General features: G+C 35.8%; 1 protein-coding gene across 1 annotated transcript in view; it reads right to left on the reverse strand.

Moving 5' to 3' along the window:
• Nucleotides 1–883: 883 nt before the first annotated feature.
• Nucleotides 884–15,728, reverse strand: part of LOC104268654 (rho GTPase-activating protein 5-like) — a 40,138-nt gene continuing 25,293 nt past the window's right edge. Inside the window, 4 exon segments of the mRNA XM_009872394.1 lie at nucleotides 884–2,446; nucleotides 8,072–8,177; nucleotides 10,380–10,511; nucleotides 11,911–11,988. Coding sequence (XP_009870696.1) covers nucleotides 2,113–2,446; nucleotides 8,072–8,177; nucleotides 10,380–10,511; nucleotides 11,911–11,988 — 650 coding nt within the window. The 3' untranslated portion in view covers nucleotides 884–2,112.

Genomic DNA, 15,728 nt, shown 5'->3' on the forward strand with positions numbered 1-15,728 from the left:
GCATTTATTTTTAAACTTAATTCTATTAGAAATAGACTTGTGTCCTGTACAGCTGATGCTTTGTCTATACCATATACAGTAGAAAAATAAATTCTTTAGCAACCTAGAAATAGTTTATAAAACTCTTGAAGTCTCATTTTCTTTGCTAAACATGCCAAGATTAGATTGACAGCTATAAATAAAAGATATATAGACAACAGGTGAAGTAGAACAAGTTAATACTACTACAATTTACAGGACAGACTTTATTGTACTATTAATTCCTGTGTGCTTTGCAATAGGAATAGGGATGACTTTTCTTTTTTGTTTATGTTTTCTTAGAAAAGATAATTACTTGCAAGAATATAACACAATATCAAGATAATTTATAATATACATGTACTTCAAACAGCAGCCGGGTTTATGGTATCATAGTAATCTAGAATCCAAGTCATAATTAGAAGTACAATACCTAGGACATAAGTGGGAAAGGCAATTTTTATTTTGGGAAAATGGAGCAAATCAAACTCTTAAAAGCCTTAATTCTCAAAATCATCTATTTACTATAATACATACAAGACGATCTTAAATCTTGTTATAAGTGAAGATTACAACAGTGACCATCATAAAGCTTTTTTTTTTTTAAACTACACAAAACATTCTAGCAGCTGAATGAGCCAAAACTGTTTTCTTCTTTGCAGACCTTAAAAGGTGTATTTTGAGCATGAAAGAAAAAAAGCTGCTATGAAAAGTCTCACAAGTAGTGTTTATCTATGGTCTCCCCTTTGCTACAATTTGTAACCTTCTAAATTTTTTACCACTAACAAAATATTTAACCAAAAGATTTGTTTAAATTAAGCAGCATTCTTTTACAGCAAAATTGGTACCAATGTAAAAGTAAAATAAATGAAAAAAAGAGATAATTTAAAAAAAATGGTGCAAAAAAAATAATCAGTCATTTGAATTTTTAGTACAACATACCACAGGAAAAAAATATGAATACAAGTTTATGTGGTTTTATATATATACACTCCAAAGAGGTTAATTGTCAGTACCCAAAGTATTTATTGCTATGTATTAGCAATGCATTTTTGTATATCTTTAAAGGGTCACATAAAAATAGATTTAAAGAATAGATTAATTGAAGTCCTAGATTAAAACATTGTTTGGTTTAGAGAATTTTACTACAACAAAATTCATGTTTATGTATGAAAAGTTATATAACCTTATATGAAAATGTCATGAACTATCTTCTAAACACTACATGTATTCCCAAGTGGGAAAAATTAAAATATCTAAAATATATTAGATTAAGTTTACAAGACCATCAATGATCTTTTAAACATGCAGCTGTTTACAGAATTAACAGTTTTACAAAATGTTTAGTTCAGTAATGGAACATAAAGAAATAAGTAGGCAACATCAAAATTTTTGTACAATATTTGAAACTCACTTTTACAACAAGCATGTCCTTGGTATTGTGCTGTAAGAAATAATAAGCAAGTTCACCCACCCTTAACGAATTGTCCACAGGTTTACTTACAAGTAAAGATGGATGGTGAGGGATTGTAAAATTCTCAACAGTGCATTTTGCATTCTTCCATAAACCATCCTAAGCATACCATCACATAAGTAGCCAGGAGATTACAAAATAAACTATAGCTGGGCTTTAGTTGTTTACACAGAATGCTCGAATGTGAATAAAATTGCCAAAAATAGCATGTTAAATAACAAAAACAGCCATAAAGCAGGCTGTAAGCACTGAATGTTTCATAAATGTAATTTTTTAAATCATTAAATTTCTATAGAAAAATTTTATTCACAATATATTGTGACAAACTGTCACAGGAATGATATAGTGATTGCAATAAGGTATCATGCAGCAGCAGCTTTGTACTTTATAGCTATTTTTGCTTTTAAAAATTAAACCTCTCCAGTCATGCTTATCACATAGTTTGTATCTGCAGTGTGTACAAATGAGGAACACAGTACGGGATAGAACAAAAGGATGTCCAGTCAGCTGGATGGGAATAATTTTTCATAAATATGAAGTACATTACTGTATCCTGAAACATGCATGTCTACAGCTCGTCTTTACTGTCCAGCGCCAGGCTGCCTGCAATCACCTTCCACTTAGATAATCCCAAGAGGGTCTGCTGGTAACTGCGACTGGATCAACTGGGGCTGCAGCGGTGGCGGTAGCTGAAGAGGTACCATCGGCTCCACCATCTGCACCGCGCTGCTGGGAGGCGGCGGCTGACACGCGACAGGGTTGGGGGCTTCCACGATCTCTCCGTTGTAAAAGAAAAACTGACACTGTTGAATGAAGGTCTCTATAACCGACTGGTGGATTTTGGTGGTAGAAAGGAACTCTCTGTTCTCAAAATCGGGTCTCATCAAAGTAGGCCAGAAACAAATCGATAAGTTATCTGCAGTCATAAAGTTGGTTTTACATTGCTGACTAACCCTGAAATGAGAACGACACGCACAGAATGAATTAAAACAAGTACAAAATCAACTACCAAGATTTTCACAGCTCCCTAACTGTAAGCATTATTATCGCATAATCTCAAGACTTTTGTAACTTTCCTCCAGCTGCCCATAAAATAATTGTTCTTGGGGTTTTTTACGTGATTATGTGGAATAAAATTCAGAAGCCATCACTTTCCTAGATTTGGGTTGCTAACAACTATAAATCTGATTAAACTTTCAATCAGGAAAGAAATTCAACATTCTACCTACATTTTGAAGAGATAATAACAAACAAGCTTTATGCTTCTCAATCAGCTACAGGGTTTCATAAAATTAAAAATTGCATGAGTTAAAATGTCTAGAAGAAAAATGACAGAAATGGCTTCTTTCTGTAGAGTAGTCAGGTATTAACTAACATCTATGCCACTCAAAGAAAGAGGCATCACATTAGCTCGCATGCTAAAAATAAAAAAAATTAAAAAAAACAAAAAACCCCACAAGTGTTGATTAAAGCATGTCTGCAGGTTTTTTCATATTGATCAGCAACAGCATTTGCACCAATATCAACAGATTACTTTTGGTTTATTTCTCAGTGCATAAAGCAAAAGATTTCAGCTGGGTTTCTAGGAGTTTCCTGCTTCTAAGCAGGGCCTGAAACAGGTTCTTCACTTACAATCTAAAAATACTGCTACAAAAAAACCCCATCAAAATCAATAAACTATCCCGTTACGAAATTTATCATCTACCATTAAATGACTCCTCAGAAAAAAATGCACTGCTTTTCAGAGTCACAGGCTAGAAAGAGCTAAGACATTTTGTTTTCTAAAAATACTCTGCATTCAAAAGTAACATCACAATTTTACCTATTAGTAATTAGTGACAGCTACATGAAATGTGCGTTAATAAATGTGACAACAACCTAAGATATACACTCAGCTGGGAACGTGCAACTCCTGTACTACAACAGATAGCACAGGGGTAACTCAGAGTTCTGCAGAAATAGATAGGAAATAAAACTTAAGCAATTTGTCAGTTACTATTTTCATGATTAACAAGAGCAGACTGCTAGAACTTCTGACAGCTGGCTGCAGTCCATAGATTCCAAAAGCTGTGAAAACCATAGTAAACACTAGAATTAATGCTATAAGAAAATATTTTCACTTATTTACAATACATGTATAGTGGTAACCGTCAAGGGTAGACTTCCACTTTAGCATGTGCGTTACTTATTCCAAATAGTGTGAGAGTACACAAACACTGCCTCTCAATCTGTTTGGAATGTTTGGTCCAAAGGATATTTGGATACTATTTCTGAATAACAATACGATAATTTCTTTCCTGAAAAAATTACATTTTAACTTCATTTAAGGGTTAAAGAAGCCAAAAACATAATTGTAAGCTTACATTTTGCTTAGTATGTTTTTTACTTCCTATACTGAATTCTTCCATATATAAATTCCTCCTGGCCTATACTCTAGAGATAGAACAATGAATGAGACTTACAAACCAGTAAATAAATTTTAAGTGCAAGATATTGTGATGGGACAATGAATCTCTCAGAGTTTTGAAACAGAACTGCCTGTACCTTTTCCCTGAAATGAGTACAACAAAAAACACCAAAAGGGATTTCAAATCCCATAACAGTGTTTCATTAGAGAACAAAATATAACAAGGTTAAGTCATAAAACCAAGGAGGAAATAGCACCTGCTGTGTAATAAAACTGAAATAAAAGTCAGGTCATCTATTTTGCAGATTGCTTTTTTCCTGTCATTTTTGCACTGAATTTAAAAACCTTTCAAACGGCATTTCAGTTGCACAGGCTAAAACATATACCCTCTGACAGCCTTAAGCACCTCTAGGATTTCATGATGTGTTTGGTCTTCTCGTGCACCTTCTCCTCACCCCCTGACAGGTGCGCTGCTTGCTGCCTCTCTCATACCGCTTCTTAAATCTGATCTGTTTGGAGACCACTGCTGCTGTGGACAATGGGTGAAGTTTCATTCTTCCACTCTTCCTTCTCCCTCTCCACCAACTTTCTGGCATTAGACCACAGGGTGGCCACACGGCGTCTGAGATCAGCTAACGTATCCTATGGAAAATTAAATCTCCCCTATTTGTGCCTTCCTTTAAAACATGTTGCAGCTGCATAATCTTCAGATCAAAAAAATGATGCAGTGGGAACTGGTGGCTACAAGTGAGAAAAGGAGAAGAGCATTTCACCTCTTTCCCAGTTGCAGCTCTCAAATAGATTAAACAACAAACAATCAACTTTATTCTCTCCTGCATTAAAACTTTGCCTCTGTCCTTTCTAAGGTCAACAAGAACCTATTAATCCGCATGCCATCTCCTACCCAACTTGCCCGAACTATTTCAGAATCTTCTAAGTGCTTGGCAAATGTCTATTCACCTTCTTTTACGTTCACTCAAAATGAAAAATTAAGTCTGTTTCCCTTGATCCTGCCATCTTCCTCTACTGCAAACTCTTCAGGAACTCCAGGCCATAAACCTGAGGTTAGAAGCTGCAGAGCTATGTCTTCCCCGGCCTGAGAAGCACATTAAGCCACCTTATCCCCCAGGTATAAAGGGAGTCGTTATCAAAGAACAAACATAAAACAAAGCCAATATCAAAAAAAGCCAACGTCAATGCAATACTGTCCTGTTTCAACTCCACCTCTAAAAGTCATTTCCGCTTAGGGTTAATCAATCCCAATTAGCTGGCTAGTACGCTCTGAAAGGTGCTTATCACACTGTCATCTCACTGCTGTCACTTATTATATTCCCATGGTTATTGGTCTCTCACATTTCAATAACAAATGCATCTAGGTAATGGCATTTTTTGTTTCAATAACCAATTCCTAAGCTTGTGGACAGACCAGAATAATATCAAACACCAACCACTATTAACTATACAACAATACCACACTGCTTATGTACATATGATATAAAACCAAAGCACTTAAAGCATTAGTTTGTGATGACAACTGTTCCGTCACGCAGAAGTGTTTTACCTCATTTAATGAACATTTCCATGTTGATTATATACTACCAGTAATTTACCACAAAATCCCTTAAAAATACATACAGACTGTAAAAAATTTAGTTTTAAGATCCTGCCTCCATCTATATCTACCTCTACATACTTATGCAATTGCTTATGGTCAAGCAGTTTCCTTACTGAATGGAAAACAACTACCTGACAGTGCAAACAAGACAAAAAATGACAGCCTTTCTTACTTCTGAAGATTATTTTGTTACTAGTAACCCAAAACATAAATCAGTCATCATTAAAAGAAAAAGAGTGGACTGGAGAGTAAAGGCCGGTGTACGTGACTTATGATTAATCATGACTTTCATGATTAACACCTTTCCTATGATTGCAGATATGCATGCATTAGAACCCATTCAGGATTTTTTTAAACTATATTTAGCTCTTTTACTTGCAGCGATCCAGGTACTTGACATTGTACATTCAGCTGTGCTATACAGATAGGTGACAAGCTGAAGACCCCTGACTATTCAGAGATGGTCATTATTCCACAAATATTTCTATCAGGTCCATTAAGAACTAATGTAATATTTCAGGTAACCAGGAACTGTGTGACGTTTGAGATGTTTGGTTTTACACACAAGCACACCTTGCAATTCTGTAATATGTAAATACATGGAATAATTATATCCATTAATATGATTTTTAGAAGTAGATTTGTATTTGGAAAGAATGAAATTGAAAAAATTGATCCATTTCCCTGCAAAGGAAAATCAACAACTTTATAAAGCTTTAGCAAGCTGTGCATATGATGGAGAGAAGTATAAAAGCTGGAGCCTAAATTCTAAAGTTTTTCATACATTCAATGAAAAGAGAAGACTTCTTCCAAACAGCAACAGAGAGCACCTATCCTCTCTCTGCTGGCTAAACAGAGAAGTTAAAATGTCTCACTTCTGCCCCCGTAATAAGTGTCCAGTTAGATCATTATATATACCTGCAAAAACACCAACACACACACTAGTCCAGGACAATTTAACAACTTACATGTTATGAAAAGCTTATTGGTGTATACACACAAAATTGTCTGTCTGGAAAGCAGCACTGCGGAGAAGGTCCTGAAATTCCCAGTGGACATCAAATTGAACGTGAGCCAGCAACGTGCCCCAGTGGCAAAGAAGGCCAAGGGCACCCCAGGCTGCCTTAAGAGCACAGCCAGCAGGCCAAGGGAGGTGAACATTCCCATCCGTTCAGTGCTGCAAAGGCCACCTCTGAAGTACAGGGTCCAGCTCTGGGCTCTCCAGCACAACAGACATATGGATGGACTGGAACGAGCCCCACAAGGCCATTAAGAAACCGAGCATCCCTCAAACGAGGAAAAGCTCAGAAAGTCTGGAAAAGCTGCTTAGTTTGGAAAAGCTCAGGGGAAATCTTATCATTAGTTTTAAATATCCCATAGGATGGTGTAAAGAAGATGGATTGCGATTCTTCCGAGTGCTGTCCAGTGACGGGACAAAAAGTTAAGGGCATAAACAAATGGGAAATCCTGGCTGAGTGCAAGAAAACTCTTTTTCAGCGTGAGGCAGGCTGAGCACTAGCACAGGTTGCCCAGAGAGACTGTGGAGTCTCCTGCTCCGTGGAGATACTGAAAATCCAACTGGACATCACCCTGGGCAATCTGTTCTAGTTGACTGCCAAACCAATGAGGTAGGTCCCTTACAAACTCAACGATCTGCTAAAACTGCAGAAAAAAATATCACAAGCTCATCACTAAGTGACAGATTACTGAATAAGAAAGTTTTTGTTTAAAAAAAATTATTATTTTAGCTTTTTTTTAATAATGTAATTTATCACATTCAGTGAATTTCAGAGAATAATCCCATTTTAGCTGAGAAAAGAACATAAGTAAGATGGTCTTTTTATTCCTGTTTTTTACGACTGAATATAATACACTTGTGCACATAAAGGGTCAGATTATGAAGTAGGATACATCTACTAATCTCAGTTTATTTTAGTAAATAGAGAAATATCTTTTTGAGAGAAAACCATTAAATTTCATTGCAAGAGGCAACATTTAGGAAGCAAATGTAACACATTTGCTGTTACTTATAGCTTTGTTCTACATTTTACTTATTCAGTGCGGTTTTTGGATGCTACATTTTAGACTGTGACCAAGGCTTGCTCTGCTTTAATGGGCGTGGCAGGAGGGGAGTGGGGGTGGATTTACACCAAATCACTTTCAGGTCACTTAAAACCTGTATTAGTCCAAAATTTTAAAAGTCATTTCCTGGAGAAAATAAAAAACAAACAAAGCTAACCAACCAAAAAGAAATGTAACTGTGGGGCACAGTTACTCTTTTTTTTTTATGTACAACAATCACTCTTGTAACTTTATAGGAGCAAAGATGAGCTATGACGCCAGATATAAATTTATAAGTCAATAAAATCTCAGAATAGAATATACAAACCTTTTCTAATCAACTTCTAACTCCTAGTTTCTTTTTGCACATTAATACTAGCAAATGAGCACTGCAGCATGAAATTTTCAATTCTAATAGTCATTTCGTTATTATGAACACAATCTTTTTTTCAATCATTACAACTTCAAGCAAAATTTTAGTAGAAAAATACTAAACCTGTTTAGATGCGTTATTACATATTTGAAGACATCATAGTTCACTGGGTGGAATTTCTTCACAATTTCTTTTAACTCGTGTAGTCGTTCTGTCTTATCCATGATTTCTATAGAAAGAAGTGACATTTTTGACACATCTAGAAAGACATACTGAATAAAGTGTTGGTAAGTCTTTTACCTAGTATAATGGTATAGATAAGATAGCCACAGAAAAATATCTAGTGAGAAAATATTTTAAAAAATTCCTATTTGGTATATCCTACTGCACAGAATAACCTTTTTATTATAGAGATTAACTATCTGAACACAAAAATATTTATATGCATTTCAGTAGAATTATTTATCGCTTTTAACAGCAAAGAATCACTGGATTAGCTCATTGCTGGTTGTATAATGATAACTAACAATGTGATAGGGTCATTTCTTGCTAGATTTTCCTCTGCTTGCAAAATGTTATGACTTAGAAATATCTATAAGATTTATTTGGACTAAGAATCTGTAAAGATTTGATGAAAGGAAGACATTCACACAAACTTATAACATCTTAAGATTATTAGTTACTCAAAAAAATTATGAATGAGCCTGGTGCAGCTGTTTTAATTATACTTTTTAGAGGAGAACAGAGATTTTCACAGGCTCAGAGGACATTATGCTTCAAAGAGGAAATAAGCAACATATAAGAAAGGACTATGGAATAAAATTACACCTTTAAAAACAAAACAAAACAAAACAAAAAAACCCTAATACTGCTGCCCAAATTCTTGTGGAGAATATCATTAAGTATTGGCTAACTACACATCCTGCAGAACATATTTCTATTCCGCGATAACTGCACATCCAAAGAGGAGCAACAAAGCTGGTGAAGGGTTCAGAGTACGAGTCTTATGAGGAGTGGCTGAGGGACCTCTTCAGCCCGGAGAAGAGGAGGCTGAGGGGAGACCTTATTGCTCTCTACAACTGCCTGAAAGGAGGTTGTAGCGAGGTGGGGATCATTGTCTTCAACCATGCAACAAGCAGTAAGACAAGTGGGAATTGCCTCAAGTTACACCAAGGTTAGTTTGATTGCATATTAGGAAAAAATTCTTCCCTGAAAGGGTTGTCAAGGACTGCAACGGGCTGCCCAAGGGAAGTGGTGGGGCCTCCATCCCTGGAGGTATTTAGAAGACGTGTAGATGTGGTGCTTAGGGACATGGTCTGGTGGTGGACTTGGCACTGCTGGGTTAAAAGTTGGACTCAATGATCGTAAAGGTCTTTTCCGACCTAAATGATTCTATGCTTCTATAATTCATATCATGGAAAGGAGTAGAAGTTTGCCTCTGTAACTTGACTGCATTGTTATAGAGAAATCTGATGCACCCTGGTACCATAGAAATAATGTTAAATATGCTCCAATATTTCCGAACAGAAATGTAAAATAGTATTAATGGCACTTTAAAACAGGAAGTCCACTTATATTTTAAGCTGTTGCCTGTTTTGACTGAAATTGAACTGCTAACACTTTTAAGAAAAAATAAAACCTAACCAATTACATTAAACAAGCAATCTGCCTGAAAAGTACAGCAGAAATATCACAAATAGGTGTCTACCAATATCGTCCAAACATAGTCCATGAGAAATTCAGTATATATTAACCAAGTCCAAGCTCAAGCCTTAGGTTTAGACTACTACTTTTATGTTTGGAACAAAAAGAATACTGTATGTCACAGCTATATCCCGCAAAAATGCACAGTAGTCTTCTTCTGAAACAGTTTGCTGCCAATACAAGACAGATACTCCTTAACAGAAGGGAGCAATTGAATTGTTTCACGTTGAAGTGTCTCAAAAATGTTTGTAAGGCAAACAAAATTAAGCGTTTCATCCTGCAAGTTCAGAAAGAATTTGAAAAAAATTCTAAAAGGTAATTATCATAAGAATTCCACAGATGTGTCTGATTTCTAAAGCTTGCTTCGAATGTAGTAACTTTCGTAACTCAGATGTTTTTTCCACTGTTAACAACTGGTATACAGTTCCAGGAGCTTTCATTATATGCAGCACAAATACAGTGACGAAAAAAAGTCGATTTTTCTCATTAAATTTTCTAGGAAATTGAGAAATAATAAGTCACAACTTATTTAAGAAAAAATAATGTAATGTATTTCACTTCTTTCATCACATAGTTTTTAATTCTAAAATTATTTTAAAATGTACATGTCTTAGCAACTTTAAAAATATTTCAGTTCAGTGAGTCCTTTCAACTTACAATGAAGTAAAAATTGCAACACAGGCAATCAATGTACAATAAGATCAAGACAAGATTGCTTATTACTTACTTGATGTTTCTAACAACTCTTGATGCAAAGAGTAAGGAATTAATGGATCTGGCAGATCTGCAAAAAAAGCTTTAAGCGCCCCAGCCACTGCATTTACTGTTACTCCCATAGACTCTAGACTGATAGTACGATCTGTAAAACAAAATTGAACAGCAAGGTAAGTAAAACCTACAGCTAGCATTCCTCGTAGCATTTAATGAAAACAAGAATTTATTCAAAACACTGAAAATTAAAACATTGCACGTTTGTTAAAAATGCACGAGAAGGTGAATCTATGGATAAGCTGCCATCACTTTGACCCACATGAAATCAAATACTGTCAGTACAAGAAAACAGTAGAAGACCATAAAGTTGTCTAATTCTCCATGCAGACTTCAATGCCTTTCTGTTTGCCACTGATTGACTTCTGATCAATCGATTTTACACAACAATTTTTAGAAAATTATACAGGGCACATTAATTTGCATAACGCATGTGACTGTGTTCATGTGACCACATGAAACCTTTTAAAAAAGGACAACAAAACACATCTGTCACTGCACACGGCCATGTAATCTATTGCTAGATTCCCTAGTAACAGAAGCTTTATGCTTTATAACTAGAGATATGATGATGATAATAATAGTAATAATAATAATAACAACAACAACAACATGCTACACATAACTTTTAAATCAAGGCAAGAAACAGAAGCACTGTAAAATGCAGAACTTCAAGTATCTAAAAACTGAAATTTTGAAAATGCTAAGTTAATGTTCCAGAAGTCCACTTCCCCCCAAACCCTGGAACATCCTTTAATAAGGTAACTGAGGAAAATCCAGCATTGTAGTCAGATTATCTGAAACAGCATAGCGAGGTGCATAAAATTAGTACATTTACTCTGTCTTTCTAGGTTGAATTTCACTATTTTTCACAGGCTCCAGTTCATGATTAATATCCAAGAATTTTTAAGAAAGTGTTTCCATTTTGAAATATCAACTGAGGTCATAAATTGAATGGGAAAACAGAAGAAAAAAGAAATTATGCTGACCCTCTCTTTTAAACACATCAACATGAAGAGCATAACCTATCAATTACATTCCAGCATACTCTAGCACAAGAAAAGCTGTGTTAGAAATTTATTATCAAGATTTAATCGCCAAAGACGATTGTCACAGAGTTCAAAAGAACTTTCAATAAAGAAAGTATCAGGAACTACGGCAACTGGAGGGAAAGCGAATGCCTCCATGCCTAGGACTGACATTAACACAAGGAGCAGCTTAGACTGCATTTAAACTCTTGTAAACACTAGGATACCACCTAGAAAATATTTTAATAGCTCATAAAGCCAGCTTCAACAAGATTCTATCCCGTCTTTATACACAGCTTCTTTGGTAAGGACCTGGACTATATCAACACAACCGACCAGAGCATTAGGCACTCAGTGCTACGGATGTCAGATTTAAAGTGCAACCCTCTTATATTGCGCTACAGTAAACCCATGGAGGATTCAAATCCTGGTTTGGCTTTAAATAATAAAATCTGTCATTACCTTGATCGAACTGTTTCTGAATGTTGTCTTGATCTGTTTTATTCCCACTAACACGGTACAGGCCTTCAGTACATAGTCCTTAGAAGGGGAAGAAAAAAAAAATATTCAAAATCAAGTTTATATACCGTCGAGCAAAACAGAGCAAATCATAACTAGTAATTCAGAAGCCTAAAGAAAGAATATAAATCCTGAAGTCCTAAAAAGTAACATGTTAACCATTATAGTGATACAGAACACCAAATACCAGTTGTCTAGTAGGTCCATTACTCTATTTAATATGAATCAGAGGAAATCACATTGTAGGATAACAAGAACTTGATGACAGACATTTGTCGAATAATTTACTCAAGAATTATTCTCTTCTTGAGCTCTACTAGACTGTTGTTATTCGCATCTTCTCTTTGATCACCAAAAATCTTAATTCTGGGGTTTGGTACCCACAAAACCTACATTTTTTTTAAAACTGTCTTCACAATTTGGGCTTAACAACTTACTGTGGCAAACAATAACACACCAATAAAACACTCTGCAAAAAAAGCAATCACTTGTCATCGATTCTTGGTTTTTTAATTTCATGGTATAACACATTCCTGTATAACACAGAGACTTAATCTTCTAACGTATTTTCCATTTTAGAATTTGCTTTTTATAAACTTTGCATCCATTTCCCCTTGCTGCTTTTCTACAGTAAACTACTGCATCATTTGCAAGTCTTTCAGGTGTGGAGGAAAAGGAGAAAAGGAAAAAAGGAGAAGGGTGTTAGGAAGCAAAGGTTCTCCAGGCTTCTCATTATCACTTTGTTTTACTCTGCATTATGGAGTCATAATAATCGCAGCAGCCATTCTAGATAAACATTTAAAATACACCTTTATTATGCACATACAAACATACACACACACACTTGCTCGCTCCACTCCAGTGATAATGCTTCCTATCACATTGCTATCTTTTTTGCCCACAGCTACTCCCTGACAAAGCACCCATCCTGTTAATCAGACCATTGCCCAAGATCTTTTCCTTTGTTAATTTAGAACCCACTAAGGAATACAAGCACTTTAAAGGTCCATAATTCTCCAAGTTACCTCCATGGGTGTGAAATTATCTATATGCTAGAACTCCATAACAGCACATGGTTCTACTTAAAAATTCCCAAGTTTTAGAGCTTTATGAAATCTATTGGCTTTTTACGATCCCAGCCTACATGGTTCTATTTAAAAATTCCCAAGTTTTAGAGCTTCATGAAATCTATTGGCTTTTTACGATCCCAGCCCATCTGATGCATTATCAGATTACCAGATTGTCATGCTTTAACCAGATCAATACCTAACTCCTCTGTCACAGCAGAGTCACCCAGTATGCCTTTCAAGTTACTAAGAAACACCAGGAATCCTGTTACAATGCTCAAAGTAGTTAACAGCTTCATACTGCTGGGAAATTTATACCAATTAATTTGTTATCAACTCTTTTTACTCAATTCCTCCTTCTAAATGCCTCAACAATTCATGTGTCTCTACTAGGTGCATCAAAGCTACTTCAGTAAACTTTTCTTCAATAAACTTTTATACCTTCTATTTCGCTTTCCAAATCTGTAGCCAAGAGTTTTCTCTTGTAGATGCACATCTAAACAGTCCTTTCAAAAAACCAACATCTCATTCACTGACATCCTCAAAAAGCACCAGGAAGTATATCTTGGTGCACAGGGCAAAAAGTGGTTTCAGTGATTTGATGTTTTCCACATTCTGAAGGGGTTTCAAATCTGTCTTCAAAAGAAACAACCCAAATGTGCTACACACGATCACAGACAGAAGCATTTTGCTTCTAGAAGTTGTAAATAAATACCAAAAAAACTCCACATTGGTAGATAAGACTAAGCCAGGATCAAGATTCTCTTTGTTTAGTATGGGAGAATTCTTAGTTGGAGACCGCACAGCCCCAGGGTATTGTGTTTTATCCGATTACTATTCAGTTTCTTTCTGCACAAAAAGAATTGAATGTGCTGCAAAAGCATTTTCTGAGTCTGATCCAGTCACTGTTTAGTTGGAGCGTTTAAACCCAGAACACTTGAACTGGGCTGCTCTAGAGACAGAGGTGCTCTACTGCAGTATCTGGCCTTTTTTTTTTTTTCCTTTCTTCTTCTCATTTCCTATTTCATCATGTAATAGACACCTCTTTGCTTGGACAAGTACAGCTCCGAGAAACATAGAAAGATAACTTACAGTACTTCTGAAAATATTCATGTTAAACAAGGAGATGCCTACTGACTTCAGGCATCTTCCAAAAATAGCTAAGTGCTGCAATTCTGGATTTAGCTAACTAAATTTGTCTTTAAAATTCCTCACACAAAAATAATTTTTCTTGCTTGTATATTCTAGAAAGTAACACTCCATGATACTATAGGTCAACTGCCATTATACTGTTTCTCTAAGGTACACAAGGAGACAAGTTTAATCTATTTCTGTGTATACACACAGGTAGAAGTCTGAAAGTATAGTTTTAAAGTAACGCTTCGCTTCTTTACGTTGTTTTTTTATTATCCAATCAGGTCTCTGCATTGCTTGTTACATCAAGATCTTCGTGAAGTATAAGACACCCTAGTTCACTAGTTTCAGCTTTTAAACTTTTTGCATCTATATAATGTATACCCATATTGAGAGAGAGCATGCAACACATCATTATTCTTGACAGATTTTTAAATGTTCAGTTCTTTCATCTGCAAGCCTGTTGACTTTTTCAGAATTCTTATGTATGCTCTTATCCTGCTTCCCTTCTATTCCAGCTGTAATTTTCAAGACATCCTTACTGGATAAACGGCTGTTGAAATACTATATATCAGAACCACCTGATTTATTTGCTTCTCTGTCCTGCTAACTTCACTACACATTTAGATTTAAAGAATTAGATCCCTTTCTTTCTACGTCACTGCAGTCTACATTTACTTCAGGACAGAGCTCACCTCCTTTTTCTAGACTATTCCTTTCTCAAAGTACCTCTTAGTGCTTCTTGCACCCTTTTTTGTGCTGCCAGTTCTGGCCAGGGTTCCATTCCATCTAACTTGAACTTCACACAACGGCTCAAAGCACTTCAACGGAAATAAGCAAAGTGGATCTGCAATACTTAGTTTGTAGGATACTTCCACTCTTAGGTACCAACATGTCACAACTCTGGTTTCTTCATAGAACATATGAACTTTAGCACAAGGGCAGAACAAGTTTACCTGGTACCATATCCAGTTTCCACACCAGTAAGTACCATATGCTTAAGAAAGGCAGGAAGAGCAGTGGGAGGGGGAAAAGAATGACGAAATACAGCTTTTTTTCTGTGGTATATGCTCCCAGATTCCTGCAGATGGTGGCTTACAAAGGCTTTTGCATAAGGTGTTGCAATAGCCACTTGGGGATTCATCTTTCACTAATTCATCCAAACCTCTCTAAGTCATTTACTTGTAATTCAGGAATATATATCATGAAAGTACACTGCTATGCTCAGTCACTTAAGTTTTTGTGAAATCCTTTTTTTCTCAATTAATAAGAAGTAGTAATTTTGCTACTATTTCCCAGAACCAGTTTTGTGGGGTTTTTCATTTCTATCATTTCCCTTCCTGAGAGATTTTCTAATCTAATCAATTCAGTCCCTCTTTATGCAAGAGTTACAACTGCTGTCATATGCAGTACCTTTTCCAATTCTTTTCAACTCTAAGTCAGACTGAACCAAGTTGTAACCAGTATTCAAACCGTGTGCATATCGTGGAATTACATAATACCATAATTTTCCCCATATCACTCACTCACATAGTTCTTTTTGCTTGCTTGATCGCAAGT

This window comes from Apaloderma vittatum, unplaced genomic scaffold (assembly GCF_000703405.1).
Source record: "Apaloderma vittatum isolate BGI_N311 unplaced genomic scaffold, ASM70340v1 scaffold747, whole genome shotgun sequence".
Taxonomy (NCBI): Eukaryota; Metazoa; Chordata; class Aves; order Trogoniformes; family Trogonidae; genus Apaloderma; species Apaloderma vittatum.